At 48.4% G+C, this 20,423-nt stretch overlaps 1 protein-coding gene across 2 annotated transcripts in view; it reads right to left on the reverse strand.

The window, feature by feature from the left end:
* The window catches only part of LOC146510683 (A disintegrin and metalloproteinase with thrombospondin motifs 2-like), a 24,942-nt gene extending 5,351 nt beyond the window's left edge, over positions 1-19,591 (reverse strand). Inside the window, exons 1-14 of one of the 2 annotated variants that reach the window (XM_085175109.1) lie at positions 19,384-19,591; positions 17,473-17,921; positions 12,507-12,693; positions 8,415-8,506; positions 8,247-8,330; positions 7,425-7,508; positions 7,011-7,164; positions 6,776-6,881; positions 4,072-4,215; positions 3,839-3,971; positions 2,168-2,281; positions 1,622-1,767; positions 1,456-1,545; positions 1,271-1,384 (exon numbers count right to left, since the gene is read on the reverse strand). In XM_085175109.1, coding sequence (XP_085031235.1) covers positions 1,271-1,384; positions 1,456-1,545; positions 1,622-1,767; positions 2,168-2,281; positions 3,839-3,971; positions 4,072-4,215; positions 6,776-6,881; positions 7,011-7,164; positions 7,425-7,508; positions 8,247-8,330; positions 8,415-8,506; positions 12,507-12,693; positions 17,473-17,921; positions 19,384-19,471 — 1,985 coding nt within the window. In that variant the 5' untranslated portion in view covers positions 19,472-19,591. Of the gene's footprint in view, positions 1-1,225; positions 1,385-1,455; positions 1,546-1,621; positions 1,768-2,167; positions 2,282-3,838; positions 3,972-4,071; positions 4,216-6,775; positions 6,882-7,010; positions 7,165-7,424; positions 7,509-8,246; positions 8,331-8,414; positions 8,507-12,506; positions 12,694-17,472; positions 17,922-19,383 lie in introns of both variants that reach the window. The other variant, XM_085175110.1, reaches the window with a different exon arrangement.
* Between the last annotated feature and the right edge of the window lie 832 nt (positions 19,592-20,423).

Genomic DNA, 20,423 nt, shown 5'->3' on the forward strand with positions numbered 1-20,423 from the left:
GTCCTCACTGTAGAGCAGCGGTGCCCAACCCCCGGGCCTCGGACCGGTCCGTGAGTCGTTTGGTACCAGGCCGCGAGAGTTGAGGCTCAGGTGTGAAATGTTTGGTTTTCAGGGTTTTTATCGGTTTTCAGTGTTATTTTGTTATTGTTTCTATCGCTAACTCTGTTTTCCTGGGTCTTTTCACGTGTGTTATGAATAAATCTTCTTTTTTACTGGTACTAGTTTTATTTTGTTGTGTTTATCCGCGACACCTTAAAGGCCGGTCCGTGAAAATATTGTCGGGCATAAACCGTCCATGGTGCAAAAAAGGTTGGAGACCACTGATCTATGTGGACAGGAGCCAGAAGAGCTGCGTGTGTGTGTGTGAGTGTGTGTGTGAGTGTTTGTGTGTGAGTGTGTGTGTGAGTGTCTTTATCTGTGTGTGTGTCTTTATCTGTGTGTGTGTGTGTGTGCCTTTATCTGTGTGTGTGTGTGTGTGAGTGTCTTTATCTGTGTGTGTGTCTTTATCTGTGTGTGTGTGTGTGTGCCTTTATCTGTGTGTGTGTGTGTGTGTGTGCGTGTCTTTATCTGTGTGTGTGTCTTTATCTGTGTGTGTGTGTGTGTGCCTTTATCTGTGTGTGTGTGTGTGTGTGTCTTTATCTGTGTGTGTGTCTTTATCTGTGTGTGTGTGTGTGTGCCTTTATCTGTGTGTGTGTGTGTGTGTGTGCGTGTCTTTATCTGTGTGTGTGTGTGTGTGTGTGCGTGTCTTTATCTGTGTGTGTGTGTGTGTGTGTGTGTGTCTTTATTTGTGTGTCTTTATCTGTGTGTGTTTGTGTGTGAGTGTGTGTGAGTGTGTGTTTATCTGTGTGTGTGTGTGTATGTGTGTGTTTATCTGTGTGTGTGTGTGTGTCTTTATCTGTGTGAGTGTGTGTGTGTGTGTTTGTGTGTGTGTGTGTGTGTGTGTGTGTGTTTGTGTGTGTGTGTGTGTGTGTCTTTATCTGTGTGTTTGTGTGTGTGTGTTTGTGTGTGTGTGTGTGTGTGTGTGTGTTTGTGTGTGTGTGTTTGTGTGTGTTTATCTGTGTGTTTGTGTGTGTGTGTTTGTGTGTGAGTGTGTGTGTGTGTGTGCGTGTGCGTGTGTGTGAGTGTGTGTGTGTGTGTGTGTGCGTGTGTGTGTGTTTGTGTGTGTGTTTGTGTTTGAGTGTGTTTGTGTGTGTGTGTTTGTGTGTGTGTGTGTGTGTGTGTTTGTGTGTGAGTGTGTGTGTGTGTGTTTGTGTGTGTGTGTGTGTGTGTGTGTGTGTGTGTGTGTGTGTGTGTGCGCTCACGGTCAGGGTGTTGGTACGGCAGCCAGTGGTGTTTCCGTCCCTCGTGTTCAAAAACAGGGTTCCAGACTTTGCACTGATCCTCCCTGAAACAATCAGAACATCACAGCTGACCTGTGTGAGGAAGGGGGAGGGGCCTGCAGGTAACAGCACTCACCTGAAGTCTGTCAGTGGGGGGCAGTTCTCTTGGCTGCACAGCTGGAACTCGTAGGTATTTCCGAAGCAGGTGCGCCCCCCGTTGGCTGGACTGAGAACAGCGACGGGTTAGTCTTACTGATTGGTGCACCTGACGTGTGACATCACATAACTGACAGCTCACTCACATTGGGTTGTCACAATGTCGGGTCCGAAACCTGACCCCGCCCCCACATGTCCGGGAGCAGCTGCCATATGGACTCCACGACCCCCAGCCGCCATCTTGTCTCAGAAGGTTAGGGGTCAGCTTCATGCAGTAACCTCTGAAACAATGCTGCAACAGGAAGTTAGCATTAGCGTAAAGACAGGAAGTGCAGGAAACTGTAGGCTTTCTCCTGCAGCTTTAACCAAACCAGCCGTACCTGTTCAGTCTGTCTCTACCTGCCCTGTCATGAACTTTGACCTCTAACTGAGGCCCGTCTTTGATGGAGCCGTTTGGGACGTGCACTGTGAATAATGTTCCTCACTGCAGAATAAGAAATGATCTTATTCAGGTTCCCAGGCTGATGGGAGGCAGCAGCTGCTTCTCTGAGATCACTGGGATGTTTTCCCTCTTTAGCATTGTGCTAACACCTGAACACTGCAGACCTGCAAACTGTGTTTGAACAGCAACACCTGGCTGCTACTTACCTTTTCCTGTGCTATAGAAGCAGTAAGACTAGATCTGTCCTCACCTTCCCCGGCCCACACTTGGTCCCGTCGAGGGGCGGGCCTTTCTTGGTCTTACAGTAGAACGGGTTGTTGTAGTCGCTGCACCACAGCTGTTTGCAGGGGTCAGTGTTCGTGTACTGCAGACACATGATAAGAAGGTCATCACTGCTTCAGCCTTCAGAAACACGTCTGTCTGTTCCACATCAGAACACATTCAATCTGATTTCCTGAACATCAGGTCACATGACCATCTGGGAATCCATTGGCTATCAGCTACTCTGAGGATGAGCGCCAGTATCTCAGAGCTTTCACAGGAAGCGCCTGGGCCCAGACTTCCTGTTTATGAAAGCAGACAGTTTAAAAAAAGATAAAAGTGAATAAAATAAACTTGTGGTCAGACAATGGCGGTTTGTTTGGGGTACTTCCTGTTTATCACCTGCACCACAGAACCAGATATGTCATGTGTGGAGGTTATTACCGTGATAAAGAGAGGAAACGGACACATTCTCAGACAGCGCGTGATGGCGAGGGAAAGATAAACCCTCGTGTTGGCACCCTGCTGAGATTTCTCAGAACAGGAAACGTGGCGAACGCGGCGGCGTGAAGAAACAACCAGCAGGTAAACATCAGCTCGGGGAAGCCTTCAATGAAGCAGGACTGTAAAGTTTTCTATGAGATGTCCAGATGTGAGCTGAGGCCAGCAGCAACATCTGCTGAGGATGTTAGCTAGGAGGTGACGTTACCGTGGAAACCGCTCTGGGGAGTGTTTAAAAGAAGCCGTCGGATCAGCTGAGACTCGAGATTTCCATCAGGACGCTGCAGTGAAGCAGCTTCCTTCAGCTCAGCTCTGATTGTTTTCCTGCTGGATCACATTTCCTCTCAGGATTTGAAACAGATTTTCCTCCAGCCCCTGTTTCCTCTGGCTGCTCCAGTTTGTTTTCCTCTCAGAACACAAACGTTTAAATCACTTCATCAAAGCCGGCCTCAGTTTCTCTTTTGGCTCGTGAGGAGCAAACTCTTTCATTAACGACTGTTAAACCGTTTTCTCTGCGCTTACACTGACAACTTTGTTTTTTCTGCTTCAGAAACAACTTTCTGATGAGGAGCTTCCTCCTGACATCGTGTCAGTGCAACACCAGCCATCAATCATCTCCTGAGGTCTAATGTTCAGCTGGAGCCTTTGGGTCCTGGCTTCCATCTGTAAGTACCACCCAGCTGAACACTGCTGCAAACCCCACAGTAACTGCTGATGGCAGCAGCCTCGGCCAGCAGAGCAGCGGGACCCAGCATCAGCTCCAGTACAAACCCGTGGGCGGGTTCTCAGATGGGACCGAGGTAGAACATGTCCCACAACATGTGGAAAACGTGAAAGAGTGCAGATCCCAGCCGGATCGAGCACTGTATCAGAACAAGTCCGTTCCCCACGACCCAAACCCCCCAAACCCCCCAAACCCCCACAGCCACGGCTCAGAGCTGATTTAAAGAGACCTGCACAATATCAGGGAGACGTTCTTAGTGTTGGACCCGACTGTCACACTGTTCAATCAAAATTAAGTTAAAAACCTTCTAAATGAAAGTTATTGGAGTATTTTTCCTGTGCCTGGTGTTTATGTGGGTTTTATATTGTTTCTCTCTTTTCTCTGTTTTCACATCATTTTATAAAGTTAATATTTAGCACAGACAGATGGACGTACTGCGGTACAGAGACTGTATCCTGGTCCAAAGTCGAAGCGGCACTGTTGGTCCATGGAGTACTGGAAGCCCGGCAGCTGAGGCTGAGCCGGCCAGTTGTGGTTGAACGGGTCGTCACGGAGACAGTCGTATGTGCTGCAGGCGCACAAACCGAGCTCAGAGCATCAGGTTAAGACTTTAGTATTTCTGCTTTGTACATCAGCAACACAGACGTAGTAGTATTCACAGTACTCACTGCAGGTACTTGTGCAGCTCCCTCCAGCTGCACCTCGACCAGTGGTAACGGTGGAAGGTGGCCTGGACCTGCGGAGACATGATGCTGCCCAAAGGCACGTCGTCACTGCAGTCATTCGCCTCGCCGTCGTGTTGCATACCAAATCTGCATGGACGGAGAGAGACAGAGGCTGAAGACAAACAGCGGGACGCTCACTGCAGTCAGTAACTGCCACAAAGGCGTCTCTGCACACAGACGCCTGAGCACGGCGTGTTTCTGAAAACACAACACGGTGAACACGGAAACTGTCTCTGGTTTCCAGAAATGAGAACGTGCGTCACGTTTGTGCGTCACGTTCGTGCGTCACGTTCGTGCGTCACGTTCGTGCGTCACGTTCGTGCGTCGTGTTCATGCGTGTTCGTGCATGTTCGTGCATGTTCGTGCGTCACGTTCGTGTGTCATGTTCGTGTGTCACGTTCGTGCGTCACGTTCGTGCGTCACGTTCGTGCGTCACGTTCGTGCGTGTTCGTGCATGTTCGTGCGTCATGTTCGTGCGTCACGTTCGTGCGTGTTTGTGCGTCACGTTCGTGCGTGTTCGTGCATGTTCGTGCGTCATGTTCGTGCGTCATGTTCGTGCATCACGTTCGTGCGTGTTCGTGCATGTTCGTGCGTCATGTTCGTGCGTCATGTTCGTGCGTCACGTTCGTGCGTCACGTTCGTGCGTCACGTTCGTGCGTGTTCGTGCATGTTCGTGCGTCACGTTCGTGCATGTTCTTGCGTCACGTTCGTGCGTCATGTTCGTGCGTGTTCGTGCATGTTCGTGCGTCATGTTCGTGCGTCATGTTCGTGCATCACGTTCGTGCGTGTTCGTGCATGTTCGTGCGTCATGTTCGTGCGTCATGTTCGTGCGTCACGTTCGTGCGTCACGTTCGTGCGTCACGTTCGTGCGTGTTCGTGCATGTTCGTGCGTCACGTTCGTGCATGTTCTTGCGTCACGTTCGTGCGTCATGTTCGTGCGTGTTCGTGCATGTTCGTGCGTCATGTTCGTGCGTCACGTTCGTGCGTCATGTTCGTGCGTGTTCGTGCGTGTTCATGCATGTTCGTGCATGTTCGTGCGTCACGTTCGTGCATGTTCGTGCGTCATGTTCGTGCGTCATGTTCGTGCGTGTTCGTGCATGTTCGTGTGTCATGTTCGTGCGTCACGTTCGTGCGTCACGTTCGTGCGTGTTCGTACGTGTTCGTGCATGTTCGTGCGTCACGTTCGTGCGTCACGTTCGTGCGTGTTCGTGCATGTTCGTGCGTGTTCGTGCATGTTCGTGCGTCACGTTCGTGCATGTTCGTGCGTGTTCGTGCATGTTCGTGCGTGTTCGTGCATGTTCGTGCATGTTCGTGCGTCACGTTCGTGCATGTTCGTGCATGTTCGTGCGTGTTCGTGCATGTTCGTGCATGTTCGTGCGTCACGTTCGTGCATGTTCGTGCGTCATGTTCGTGCGTCATGTTCGTGCGTGTTCGTGCATGTTCGTGCGTCATGTTCGTGCGTCATGTTCGTGCGTCACGTTCGTGCGTCACGTTCGTGCGTGTTCGTGCGTGTTCGTGCATGTTCGTGCATGTTCGTGCGTCATGTTCGTGCGTCACGTTCGTGCGTGTTCGTGCGTCACGTTCGTGCGTGTTTGTGCGTGTTCGTGCATGTTCGTGCGTCATGTTCGTGCGTCACGTTCGTGCATGTTCGTGCGTCACGTTCGTGCGTGTTGGTGCATGTTCGTGCGTCACGTTCGTGCGTGTTCGTGCGTGTTCGTGCATGTTCGTGCATGTTCGTGCATGTTCGTGCGTCATGTTCGTGCGTCACGTTCGTGCATGTTCGTGCGTCACGTTCGTGCATGTTCGTGCGTCACGGTCGTGCATGTTCCTGCACGTTCGTGCGTGTTCGTGTATGTTCGTGCATGTTCATGTGTCACGTTCGTGCGTGTTCGTGCGTCACGTTCGTGCATGTTCGTGCGTCATGTTCGTGCGTCACGTTCGTGCATGTTCGTGCGTCATGTTCGTGCGTCACGTTCGTGCGTCACGGTCGTGCGTCACGTTCGTGCATGTTCGTGCACGTTCGTGCACGTTCGTGCACGTTCGTGCATGTTCGTGTATGTTTGTGCGTGTTCGTGTATGTTTGTGCATGTTCGTGCACGTTCGTGCGTGTTCGTGTATGTTTGTGCATGTTCGTGCGTCACGTTCGTGCGTCACGTTCGTGCGTCACGTTCGTGCATGTTCGTGCATGTTCGTGCATGTTCGTGCGTCACGTTCGTGCATGTTCGTGCACGTTCGTGCGTGTTCGTGTATGTTTGTGCGTGTTCGTGTATGTTTGTGCATGTTCGTGCGTCATGTTCGTGCACGTTCGTGCGTGTTCGTGTATGTTTGTGCATGTTCGTGCGTCATGTTCGTGCACGTTCGTGCGTGTTCGTGCATGTTCGTGCATGTTCGTGCGTCACGTTCGTGCATGTTCGTGCACGTTCGTGCGTGTTCGTGTATGTTTGTGCATGCTCGTGCGTCACGTTCGTGCGTCACGTTCGTGCATGTTCGTGCATGTTCGTGTATGTTCATGCGTCACCTTCGTGCATGTTCATGCGTCACGTTCGTGCGTCACGTCCGTGCGTCACGTCCGTGCGTCACGTCCGTGCGTCACGTCCGTGCATCATGTTTGTGCGGCGTGTTTATCCTTAAGGTTTGTGTGACTCACAGATGTCCTGTTTCGTGTGCAGCTACAAAGGCCGAAGAAAATCCGTCCTCCATGACGAGAACACAGCTTCGATGCAGCTGGCATATGCCCGTAACTGGAGCGTAACCTGCAGACACACATGACAGGGTCAGAGGTCAAGGGTCATTTGCCATCTGGTACCATTGTTAATTCTACACCTGGCAATCAGTGTGGTCGGTTTTTGTAGTATCCTGCTTGGCGTGCTGTGGGGTATTACCCCGCATGCCGGTGGGGCCGAACTCCTGCCTGGTCAGGTAGATGGTGTGGTCGTGCTGCTCAGCGAGACTCTGCTCTCTGTGCTGGAGATACGACCATCCACAAACGTTCTCCAAACTCTTCTGAGGATTCCCCACAGAGATCAGCTCCTGGGACTGATGACACAGGACGGTGCTTGTTATTATTCCCACACATGCACCTCCTAACAGACAGGTAACCTCTCAAAGCCTGAGGGAAGAACACTGAACTGATTCAGACGGCCTCAGGCCTGAATTTAAAAGACTCACAAAGTAGCACTTATTTATGATTTCTGCCCTGAAGACATCTTAAACCAACACGTTTTTCCTGAACAACTGGAACCCTTCAAAGGGCTCTGACCCGGTAGGTTAAGGAGTAGGACTCAAGAGTTCGGTACCTTGGTTGGTGACAGCAGGGCGATTCTGACCAGGACAACGTTGATGTTGGCACCCAGTGAGTGGTCTCGATAGACTTCATTAACCTGGAGCAGACAAACATAGCTTTAAAGGAATCCTTACTGTGGTGGAGGCTTTCCTGGTTTATGGTACAGTCACCATTTAAACTGGTGAGAGAGCAGAGAAGCACGGTTCACCATCGGCATGAATCAGAGCCCCCTCCTGAATCCAAGCGTGACTTTACTCTCAGCACTGACCTTTACATTCAGGTAAACTCAGCATTTATGCACTGCTGTTGTGTAATCCGACTCTAAAGACACCATTGAACAGCTAATTATTGCTTAGCTTAGCTAACAGTCGTGTTAGCTGTTCAGTTAGCTGAACATATTTCTAAGTTCTTACCTCAAACTTTTGACTGTAGACTGTTTACAGTATGCCTACTATGAGTTACCAGGCAGACTTTCAGCTGATCATTTCTCACATTTTTAACTAGCTACAACTATAACCCACGTTTCATGAGACATTCAGTAATCTCTCACTCCTCCCTTTGATAAATGACCGGTCCTTTAAACATTCCTTTTAGCTCTTTCACCAAAATTAACCTGATAAAATAATCTTGATTCTTTAAATAAAATGTATTTTCTGTTGTTTTTCCACTTTCGGTAGCTGAATCCATCCACGCCCTCCCAGCTGCTGCAGATGTGACCTCGGGTAAACATCCTTGATTAAACTGGTTCTCAGGACTGGTTTCCCTGGCTTCTCTCCACTGTGTCCTCTCTATGGTTGACTTTATCCCTGAGCTGAGAATCTGTGTTTCCACTTACTATGTTCATCAGTGTCAGGAGATATTTCTGAATGTGGTCTCGGCCGTGGAAAAGAAGAACAGAATAATCCACCGCCAAGAAGACCTACGGAGAGGCAAACAGAGCAAGAGTTAAAACGTTGAGTTGGCTCTGCCATCAGCAGCATATCATCTCCCACAGTCCACTAACCTCGATGTGAAACAGCTCGGCCTCCTCGATGTAGCGTCTCCTTCGAGCGGATCCTGAGGCCACGTTCAGGTTCAGGGAACCGAAGAGAGGACCTGGAGACAAACGAATGAACCATTACAGCCCTGAAAACCTCTGACACTCAGCGTTGGCTGTGTGTGTGTGAGTGTGTGTGTGTGTGTGTGTGTGTGTGAGTGTGTGTGTGTGTGTGTGTCTTTATCTGTGTGTGTGTGAGTGTGTGTGTGTCTGTGTGTCTGTGTGTGTGTGTGTGTGTGTCTGTCTGTGTCTGTGTGTCTGTGTGTGTCTGTCTGTGTGTGTGTCTGTGTCTGTCTGTGTGTGTCTGTGTGTGTGTGTGTGTGTCTGTCTGTGTCTGTGTGTCTGTGTGTGTGTGTCTGTGTGTGTGTCTGTGTGTGTCTGTCTGTGTGTGTGTCTGTGTCTGTCTGTGTGTGTCTGTGTGTGTGTGTGTGTGTGTGTGTCTGTCTGTGTCTGTGTGTCTGTGTGTGTCTGTCTGTGTGTGAGTGTGTGTGTGTGAGTGTGTGTGTCTGTGTGTGTGTGTCTGTCTGTGTGTCTGTGTGTGTCTGTGTGTGTGTGTGTCTGTGTGTGTCTGTGTGTGTGTGTGTGTGTCTGTCTGTGTGTGTGTGTGTGTGTCTGTCTGTGTGCGTCTGTGTCTGTGTGTGTCTGTGTGTGTGTGTGTGTGTGTCTGTGTGTGTCTGTGTGTGTGTGTCTGTGTGTCTGTGTGTCTGTGTGTGTCTGTGTGTGTCTGTGTGTGTCTGTGTGTGTGTCTGTGTGTGTCTGTGTGTGTGTGTGTGTGTGTCTTCCATGTTTCCTGGAACAGCTCCAGTTTCCTCTCTGATTCTTTCCTCAGACCTCGCCATGGAGGTTATCGTGGTGATGACACGCTGCAGAAATCCACAGCTGGCTCCGCCCACAGCTGGCTCCTCCCCCTGCACAGACTCAGTGCAGCGTCCCTGCCTCCACGTGAGCAGCTCTCCAGCTCAGAGGTGGAGTTAGGACTGGAGCGGTGCTGAGGTTTGGGAGCTCATTCTTTGCCTTCATTCCTTCGGCTGCTCACAGCCTGCACTTCAGTGCTGGAGGTTTCCTTTGGAAACTGGACAGACTCCAGGGATTTGGGATTTTTCCATTAAATTTCCCGCAGTTACTCACAGCATTCCCAAACACAGAGCGCTGTGACGATAAGTCCAGTTTAGCACCAGTGCTTCAGAACTCAGGCTTTATGATGCTCGCAGCCTGTGGGTTGTTTCTCTGGTGGTTTCATGTTTTGTTCATTGTGTTTATTTAAAGCATGAAGTTAGAAACACTCAGAGCTCACAGGTGAAACACTCACCTGGTCTCCTGCAGGTAAACAAAGCAGATCTACACCAACAAACTCAGCTTAGAGTCCCCGTCCCCAGACATGTAACCTAACAGCAGTCGGAGACCTCTCAGTCCTCCAGGTACTCATATGTACTGACTCAGCATGTGCCATCTCGATGCACACTCAGTCATCCAGGTACGTGAAGCTCCAAAAGTTGCTTCTGTTCATCTGGATGTTTTCAGGTGACGTCTTCAGTCTCAGCTGACTGCAGGTCTCCAGCCTCATAAACAGGACATTTGCATAATGACTGAAACCAGCCCACTGAAGGCACAACGGGCTGGGAGGTCAGTTCCTTAATCATAATTATGGATCAACGACCACTGATCAACAACCACTGACCAACAACCATTGATCAACAACCACTGACCAACAACCATTGATCAACAACCACTGACCAACAACCACTGACCAACAACCATTGATCAACTACCACTGACCAACAACCATTGATCAACAACCATTGATCAACAACCACTGATCAACTACCACTGACCAACAACCATTGATCAACAACCATTGATCAACAACCACTGATCAACTACCACTGACCAACAACCATTGATCAACAACCATTGATCAACAACCACTGATCAACTACCACTGACCAACAACCATTGATCAACAACCATTGATCAACAACCACTGATCAACTACCACTGACCAACAACCATTGATCAATGGTTGTTGGTCAGTGGTTGTTGATCAACTACCATTGATCAACAACCACTGACCAACAACCACTGACCAACAACCACTGATCAACTACCATTGATCAACGACCACTGATCAACGACCACTGATCAACTACCATTGATCAACGACCACTGACCAACGACCATTGATCAACGACCACTGATCAACTACCATTGATCAACGACCACTGACCAACGACCATTGATCAACGACCACTGACCAACGACCACTGACCAACTACCATTGATCAACAACCACTGATCAACAACCACTGATCAACTACCATTGATCAACAACAACTGACCAACAACCACTGATCAACTACCATTGATCAACAACCATTGATCAACAACCACTGACCAACAACCACTGATCAACAACCATTGATCAACAACCATTGATCAACAACCATTGATCAACAACCACTGATCAACAACCACTGATCAACAACCATTGATCAACAACCATTGATCAACAACCACTGATCAACAACAACTGATCAACAACCACTGATCAACAACCACTGATCAACTACCATTGATCAACAACCACTGATCAACTACCACTGATCAACAACCATTGATCAACAACCACTGATCAATTACCATTGATCAACAATCATTGATCAACAACCATTGATCAACAATCATTGATCAACAACCATTGATCAACAATCATTGATCAACAACCATTGATCAACAACCATTGATCAACAATCATTGATCAACAACCATTGATCAACAACCACTGATCAACAATCATTGATCAACTACCATTGATCAACAACCACTGACCAACAACCATTGATCAACAACCACTGATCAATTACCATTGATCAACAACCATTGATCAACAATCATTGATCAACAATCATTGATCAACAACCATTGATCAACAACCATTGATCAACAATCATTGATCAACAACCACTGATCAACAATCATTGATCAACAACCACTGATCAACTACCATTGATCAACAACCACTGACCAACAACCATTGATCAACAACCATTGATCAACTACCATTGATCAACAATCATTGATCAACAACCATTGATCAACAATCATTGATCAACAACCATTGATCAACAATCATTGATCAACAACCACTGATCAACAATCATTGATCAACAACCACTGATCAACAATCATTGATCAACAACCACTGATCAACTACCATTGATCAACAACCACTGACCAACAACCATTGATCAACAACCATTGATCAACTACCATTGATCAACAACCATTGATCAACAATCATTGATCAACAACCACTGATCAACAATCATTGATCAACAACCACTGATCAACTACCAGTGATCAACAACCACTGATCAACAACCACTGATCAACAACCACTGATCAACAATCATTGATCAACAACCACTATCTTTACTTGAGTAGCTGTTTTTCTGACCCCTTCGTGCTCACATTGTCAGAACAAGCTCGGTAGCGTCATGCGTCTCACTCGCTCTCAGGTAAAACTAAACTCAAATGAAGCTTCATTACTGATTACAAAAACCAAGAAAGACACAAGAAACCTAACCTGAGAGAGCAGAGAGGAAACCCCGGGAACACAGCCCAACACCAGCTAACTCAGTGACTCCCAAACTTTTTTGCTAGGCCCCCCTTTGTTTTACAAGAAAAGCGAACAAGATAAAACATACGCAGGCAAAGATCCAACCTGACAACAGAAAACAGAAAACACTGACTATAAAACCCAGGATCATGACAGAGCTCATGACTTGGTTTGACAGACTTAAGAGTTTTCGTTTTATGTCACTTCAAACACATAACAGGCTGTTTGTGTGTTAATCACACGGGGCGTGGCATGGAAACAGACCTGAGTGTTTGCCTGTTTCTCTGTGGGACGGTGTGTTTATTTGTTTTGTTTTTGCCACAGGACGACAGCAGGTGTGCGTCAGCATCGAGCTCGCTCTACAGAAGAGGAGCGAGCATGAAGCGAGCAACGCTTTTAAGCGTCAGCTAATCTGAAATGCAGCGTTTCAGTCTGAGTCTCACCTTGGACGAAGTCATCGGCTGTGTGATTGACAGCTGAGTTCTTCTTCACGGCCGAGGAGCGATAAATGATGTGCCGCCGCCCCTCCTCCTCCACCTCCTCTTCCTCTCCTCCTCCTGCTCCTCCCAGCCTCCATCGATCCAGCGGCTCGATGAAAAACTCGTCCTCGCCGGTGCGGATCATCCCTGCCTGGGAGACACGAGAGCGTTAATCTGAGCCAGCATTAATCAGTCTGAACGATTATTATTACAGCATCAGTCAGCAATACTTCAGTGTGATTCAGCATCTTTACAGTATCATTGCTCCAGACACTGATGCAGTGAACAGTCAGGGTCAGATTACTGCCTTGCCCAAAGGAAACACCTGAAGAGGAACAGGTGATACCAGTAAAACCAATTAAACACCTGGAAGGAAACAGGTGAGCCAACAAGTGCCAGGAAGGAACATCTGGAGGACTCAAAGGAGCTCGGAAAGAAAAGCGTCTGGACTTCTTTAAGTTGCTTGAAGACGTTTCACCTTCATCCGAGAAGCTTCTTCCCCCCCCCCCCCCCCCCCCCCCAAAGGGCGACAAAAGGACCCCTGATGATCCTCTACCTTCACAGACATCTGGAGGAATCAGATGATAAAACTGAAGAGCAGAGCTCACAGCTGTTTATCAGTGAAAGTAAGACTCCGTGGGTCTGTCCCGCTGCACAGTCACGTCTTTTATTCGTCAGGTTTGGTCCACTGAAGGTGTGTTTTTGTAACGCCAGGTCACGTCTAGCGTCGTCTCTATGACCTCAGTGTGCGGCCTGTTTAGAGTCCAGATGTGGTCGTGGTGGATGTCTTTTCAACGACAAACTCAGACTCGTTGTAGACGTCGTGCTTCTACGTGTGCAGGCTCTGTAGTGTCCAGAGGGAGGAGGACTTGTTGCTGTAGAGAAACATCATGTGTGAAGGACTACAGAGAGATCGTTGGGCTGTTTAGCTAAAACAGTGAGCAGCTGCTCTGTGGATGTGTCACAGAAATGTCACAGACAGTTTCCAAATGTGAGCATCAACAAAGACCGAGCAGATAGTCCGGTTCATACAGACCACCGCAAACTTCCTCTTACAAAGCTTTTCACAATAAAACAGGATAGATTGTCAGGTTTCCCCGCTCGCTGACCCAGAGTTTGTGTTTGTTTATTTATCATCATGTTCTCTGTGTTTATATTTCCTCGTTCACTTTCATTATTCCTAGTTCAGGTTGTTTCCTTAGTCTCTGTCTCTGTCCTCAGCGTTTCCCAAGTTTTCTGTTTCGCAGTCTCCCTCACCCTCTCTCGCCCCTCACCCTCTCTCTCCTCCCTCTGCTCCTGGTTTGGCAGCCTGTGTCTCTGTGTGTGCTCCCAGTACTTCCTGTTTTACTTTGATAGTCTCATGTCTGGTGTCCGTCATGTTCCCTCCTGTGGTTGTTCCCGCGTGTGTCTCTCTATCTCTGTCAGTTTGTTTGGTTTTCCCGTCTCCCAGTTTTGTTTTGCTTGGATTCCAGCAGCACAGCTGAGGTTGGAGTTAGAGTCCAGATTTGGGGTTAGGGTCCTCAGTCCTGCCTGCTCCACACAGCGCTGATAAACATAATGCAAACACTCGTGTACATTTATTAAACACATCGCACTCCTTTTAAAAGAAATTCCAACATTTTCTGAATACTTTAACCCTTAATATTTAACATTCAACAAGGATTTAAACATTTTTAATATTTCAACACATTTCAGTAAGTGACACAGTTTCAGGGGCAGCACGGTGGTTAGCACTGCTGCTGCACAGCAAGAAGGTCCTGAGTTCAGTTCCACCATCAGGTCTGTCTGTGTGGAGTTTGCATGTTCTCCCCGTGTTTGCGTGGGTTCCCTCCGGGTACTCCGGCTTCCTCCCCCCATCTAAAGACATGCAGTTAGTGGGGATAGGTTAACTGATTAATCCAAATTGCCCATAGGTGTGAATGTCTGTCTGTCTGTGTTGGCCCTGCGAAAGACTGGCGACCTGTCCAGGGTGTACCCCGCCTCTCGCCCTATGACAGCTGGGATAGGCTCAGAGGAAAGCACTTCAAGCGGTTATTAAAAGCACCCAAAAGGTCTGATCTGCACGTCTAACAGACATGTAATGTTTAGCAGGGTGCATCTGTGGGTCTGTGGATCTGTGGGTCTGTGGGTCTGTGGATCCATCATCATTAGCAGCTCTGACTGAGAAGCGTCAGCTCTAAAGCCTCAGTCGAGTCAGCAGTAAACATGCTGGAGCTGGAAATATAAAATCATAAACTGAGTAAGACTCTTCCCATCATGCACTGCTCCTGCAGTAAACTCCATCAGAGCTGAGGTGTTCCTGTTATTGTGTCCACCTCGGAGAGTCTGCAGTTTGTTCCCTGCAGCTTCCTCATTCCTCCTCCTACGCCTCACATCTGTCCTCCACATCTGGCTTCACTCAGCGGCTCGGCCCACGCTGTACGAAGCGAAGGTCTCAGCGCGCCACGTTTTACAGCGTCCTCTCTGTTTCTGTCTGACTCCCTGCTGAACTTAAAAGCTTTTATTTTGAAAGTTTTGTGAGCCACATTCGTGACTTTTATTGTTTAAAATCTTTTTTTGTAGACGTTTGGATCAGACGCTCCTCCTGCCTCAGACTGAAGCTTTCAGCTGCAATATGTGGAAAATCAGGAGGCTCCACACACATCGACAGCTGCGCAAACATCTGCATCCATCAGCAGCTGCAGCTTCCTCGCTCAGGACAACGACAATGATGACGATGATGATGTTACATCCTTAAATCATCTCAGAGAGGACAAAAGAGAAAACTCTCCTGCCTGACTCGGGGACATGTTCCTCTGGGGCTGATATGCTTTCTCCTCACAGTGTTTGTCACTTTGAAACCAAAGTCTGTGTTTTACCTGTCCATGTCTCGAGTCACCTGACAGGTGGGATCACAGAAGCCTGTTAGGTGACTCAGGTGAGTCACTGGTTGATGCTTCGGCTCATGTGGTGTCTCAGGTTAGTGACAGATGTTTATGTTTGGACTGAAACCTGAGACGGTCGCCTGATTTGCTCATTAAAGTCCTGCAGACGTTCCTGTGGGCGGGCTTTAGTGTGCTCCATCGCCACGCTGACGAGTCTCATCACTGTTTAACAATCGTGTGATATTTATTCATGAAAGCCTGAGTCACAGAGCACTTTAGTAACAGCAGTCCATGACTGCAGACACGCCTCGCTCAGCTCACCGCCGTCAGCATCAGAGGACCGTGATGAACAGGACGCGAGCGTCTGGCTCAGAGAGCGGTGACAGTGAGGCGAGCGCTGTCCGCACAACAGAACGCCACAAACACGTTCAAAACTTTACTGCAAGAAGCAAAGAGCTGTAGAAAAAACACACCTGAGAAGCTGTTTGATACACTGCTGAAGCTATTCACTCATTTACTTTTTCTATTTTTTTCTATTTCTTTTCTTCCTGTCCCTGGTGCTGAAGTGAGTTTCTGTGGGATAATTAAATAAAGTCTGTTTCTTTACAGTGAGCTGTAGAAAGAACCACCTGCATGTCTGCGTGCTGATGATTCTCCATGGCATAACGACCAGGCGACAGCTAAACGTTAGCTAAACGTTAGCTAAACGTTAGCTAAACGTTAGCTAAAACAACAAACCCACAGGTCGTGTCCAAATTCATGGGCTGCATCCTCCTGAGGACCCGGCCTTCGCGGTCTACGTGGGCGGGGTCCTCAGAAGGTCGAGTAGGCCGGAAGTAAACAGCTGTGAAATTGGACGGTCGAGTCTTCTGATTAGCGTCACCGCTGTCTCGGTGGAGTTTAATAAACTCGCCGTCTGCTCCTTGCTATCTAAAATATAACAGGACACTGGCGTTAATTCTTGACCGTCTCACACTTCTGTTTAATCCGTTTTCTGTTTGACGTTTATTCAGCTGTGTAAAAACCAAGGAGGATTAATAAAGTTTTATTTTATCTAATCAAATAACTTTAATCTCAGCCAAACCGATTTACTCACGAACAAACAAAACACTGAAAAAAGCCCAACAATAACATTTTAGGTTGTCTAAGTGACTTATATATTACGTTTAACCCGAGTAGCGAAAGACCGCGGTGATCTGAAAATGATGTGCGGGAGTTGTGCCGTTCTCGGCGGGTTCAGTGACCCTCGAGCTCCCGGCGAGCTGTCGAGCAGGTGGGTAACAGACGTCTCCGAAAACGTCGGAGCACTTTTGCAAATATGCGATATCTTGATAAACGAGCAGATATTTGATGTTTACACAGCTACTTTCTCGCCTGAAAATATGTTAAAAGTTTATTTTGTGACCCAGAAAGAATAATAAGAGTAATATTAAAACTTAGTAGCGGCCGCCATTGTTGGAAACTGGAGTTTGGCTATGAATTCTGGGATATGGTGGGCCACGAAGGACACACTCGACCCATCCTTCAAATTCGGGGAAAAGGAGGACGCATTTGTCGGCTGCATTCGGAGGAGTCGACGAATTTGGACAGCCTTCGGCGCGTCGCTGTGACGTAATCGGACTACAAATGCGGCCTCAGGAGGAAGCAGCCCATGAATTTGGACACGCCCACAGAGAGCTGAAGGATGGTGTCAGGAGAAACATCTGTGAATGTGATCACTGAACGAGCCGATCATTGACTTTGTTTCAGCTCCTCGGAGACACGAGGAGGACGTCCAGAGTCCCATCTCCTCTGAACTCATCAGGGTGGAGGTCCCTGGTGATGGTGTTGGCAGGTCAGCTGAGGATGCTCAGTACCTGTGGACCCTCCCGCAGCTCTGACACTACCGCTCACTTAAGTCACAGTGCAGGAACCGTGTTAGAGGTTCTTCACAGGAACGTCAGGCACTGATTACATGGGACCCTGTGACTAAGCTCACATGACCCAGGATTGGTCCACGACCTGGAGATTGGGAACCTTTGCTCTGATCAAACAGCTGTAAGACGATTGGGTCATGTGATACATACCAGTCCATCACAGTTGCTGATGGCGACTGACGTACCCTCCATGTTGGACACAGTTCCCGTGTAGAAGCAGCCGGTGTCTTCTATTGGCTGAGAGTGGTGCTGTCCTGACTCCTCCCACTCCATGGTGGCGGTGGGGGCGACGAGGCGAGAGTTGGGATGCAGGTGTAGGTGCAGTTCCTGCCCGAAGGCAGTCACATTATAGAAAAGCTCCGCCTCCTCTGTCATGTGACTCTGCCCCCACCAACCATGACTGGGCGGAGCCTGTTGTGAAAAGGGTGCGTCCATATGTCTGTCATTAAAGTCGGTGGGTGTGTCCTCTGCTGAGGGGGCGTGTCTTTTCCTGCGCTGTAGCTGGCGAGCTGAGATGGAACCTGACAGGAAGTGCCCCTCTGAGTCTGTCCTGATTGGACGAATGATGGCGAACTCCGACAGAACCTGATGGAGAGAATCTGCAGAAGAAGAAGAAGAGTCAGTTACTCCTGCAGCGTCTGAAGACAATAAAACCTTCAGTTCTTTAAACAAACACGTTACTGTTGAACATTCAGACTGACAACGCCTGAACCTCACACCTGCAGTTCCTCTGACGTCCTGCAGGCGCAGCACTGAGTCGGTCCCATAGACTCCCATGTTAAAATAAACATGTTTAGAGTCTCTAGTGATACTTCAAACCTGTTTAGATTTGATTAAGGCTTAATGTTTGCATTATTGGGGGCGTGGCCTCTGACAGGTGGTCTTCTAGCTTCACCTGAGCTGGACCTCTGGACGTGTTTATGCTGTTGGAGCCTTTATAATGACATCATGTGACCAATAACATGGCCCCTGTGAGGTCACTGTACCAACAGAGCATATGAGGAGGCGGAGCCAGAGACTGAGAGCATCCTGTGGTTGGACTCTGACTGAGGAGGCGGAGCCAGAGACTGAGAGCATCCTGTGGTTGGACTCTGACTGGACGCCTCTCACAGAGCGTGTAGATGAGTTTATGACCTGAAACACGTCTGTGTTGGTGTTTTCTTTTTACACGGCCACGTCTTTAACATATTCAGACAAAGACATTTTAAATAAAATATATTTTTATATATTATTTAATGGTGATCATGAAACCAGTGGGCGGGTACAAAGCTGACTGTGGTTTCTGTGTTTTACTTCAAAGACATTACTAATCATTTATAACATGACTCCAGCTGTTTCATCCAGATGTTATAATAAACAAACAAACACTAAAACCTCTGATCCTCCCACACAGGACAGTTTCTACAGGATTACATCAGCTCAGGCTGGACACCGTCTTCCTCTGAGAGCAGCTCTGTGAGGACGTCTCTGTCCTGGTGGAGAGAGCAGGACGAGGGTCCTCACACGTATAGAAAGACAAACCTTTGTGTGTCTGTGAGCTGTACCTACACTGCTGAAGAGGGAGGGTGAGTGGGCTCTGTCTGAGGTCATGGAGGTCACACACAAACACACTGAGTGTCCTCATGAGGACTCAGCTAACACTTCACTCCTGAACCTCACTGTCCCCAACTTGTAGAAACGTCCCCACTGTGATGGAGTAAAGGCTCGGTCCTCGTGTAGCAGGAATGTGAGCACAAACACACGCACAGCGAGGATTTGATGAAATATGATCTGGATGGCTCACATTCCCCAAACGTCTGAAACACGTAAACACTGAGATTTACTGGGGAAACGTGCAGAGGAGGGGCCTCACACCGAGACCCGCTCTGTGATTGGTCAGTGTGCTGATGGACTTTTTGACTTTGACCTTGACCGCACAGTTCAAAGGTCAGCACGCAGAGCGCTGAATGGAAACCACCACAGAAGAAGAGCAGGAGTGTTACTGCATCAGCTGCTGTGTAACTGGTGTGCAGATCGAATCAGCAGTACTGCAGCATGAGAAGTATTAGAGGAGGGTCTCACCTGTGCTCTGGGTGATGTAAACTGAGTGCAAACAGTGGACGTGCAGCAGAAAGGTGACGATCAATAATCCACAGCGACGCCGCTCCATGCTGACAGCGAGGCAGACACACTGAGACTGACTGCTGAGCAGACTGAGCCTCGGACAGACACTCCTCCTCCGTCATTATCTCCTCCCTCTGACTGTGCAGCACCGTCCTTCCCCTCCGAGCTCTCTGAAGGTCCTGGATCTGGTTTCACACCAACAGTACGGGACATCAGCTGACCCACACAGACAAACACATGAACTTGTTCTTCTATCCTTGTGAGGACCCCAGAAACCTGTGCGGATCAGGGACCGGACTTTGTTTGGGTCTGTGAGGCATTTTTATATTGAAAGATTTTGATTGGTTGAAGAAATGCAAATGTCACAAGCGCTGCATGGTTTTTAGTTATTAACCTCAAAGTGCTCCCTGAAACAGTGTTTATTACTTTTTAAACAACAATATTCAGGTTTGTCTGAAGCAGTGGCTCCACCTGCTGGTGAGTAGCTGCACTTACACTCAGTAACATGAACTCCATGAAGCTCGAGTTAGTAAGTGGACTGTTACGGAAGCAGAGAGCAAAATCAGCTGCATCACATTATAACATGAAACCTTTATCGTTCTAACACGTGGTTTCATGTTCGTACACATTATCATGTTATTACAATAACATGATAATATGTACGAACATCCGTCAGAATAATGTTTGTTATTGTGAGAGCTGATGTCAGAGCTTCCTGCTGATGGAGCAGCAGCTGCTCTCAGCTCCAAGTGATCTTTGGTCTGCACAGGGGTGTCCAACATCAGGCCCGGGGGCCACAACTGGCTTGTCAAAGACCCCCACCCGGCCCACTGGACATCTTTGGATAATGTAAATGAGGCCAAACATTTAGGAACTTTCACAGGATTTTATTATTTTACAGCTTCTCTGATTTAAACCCCACCGACCGACGCTCAGCACCAGCAGGAACAGGTGAGGTGTGGAGGACCTGAGGACGTCCCCACAGAGCTTTCTCAGCT

Source organism: Neolamprologus multifasciatus, chromosome 10 (assembly GCF_963576455.1).
Source record: "Neolamprologus multifasciatus chromosome 10, fNeoMul1.2, whole genome shotgun sequence".
Taxonomy (NCBI): Eukaryota; Metazoa; Chordata; class Actinopteri; order Cichliformes; family Cichlidae; genus Neolamprologus; species Neolamprologus multifasciatus.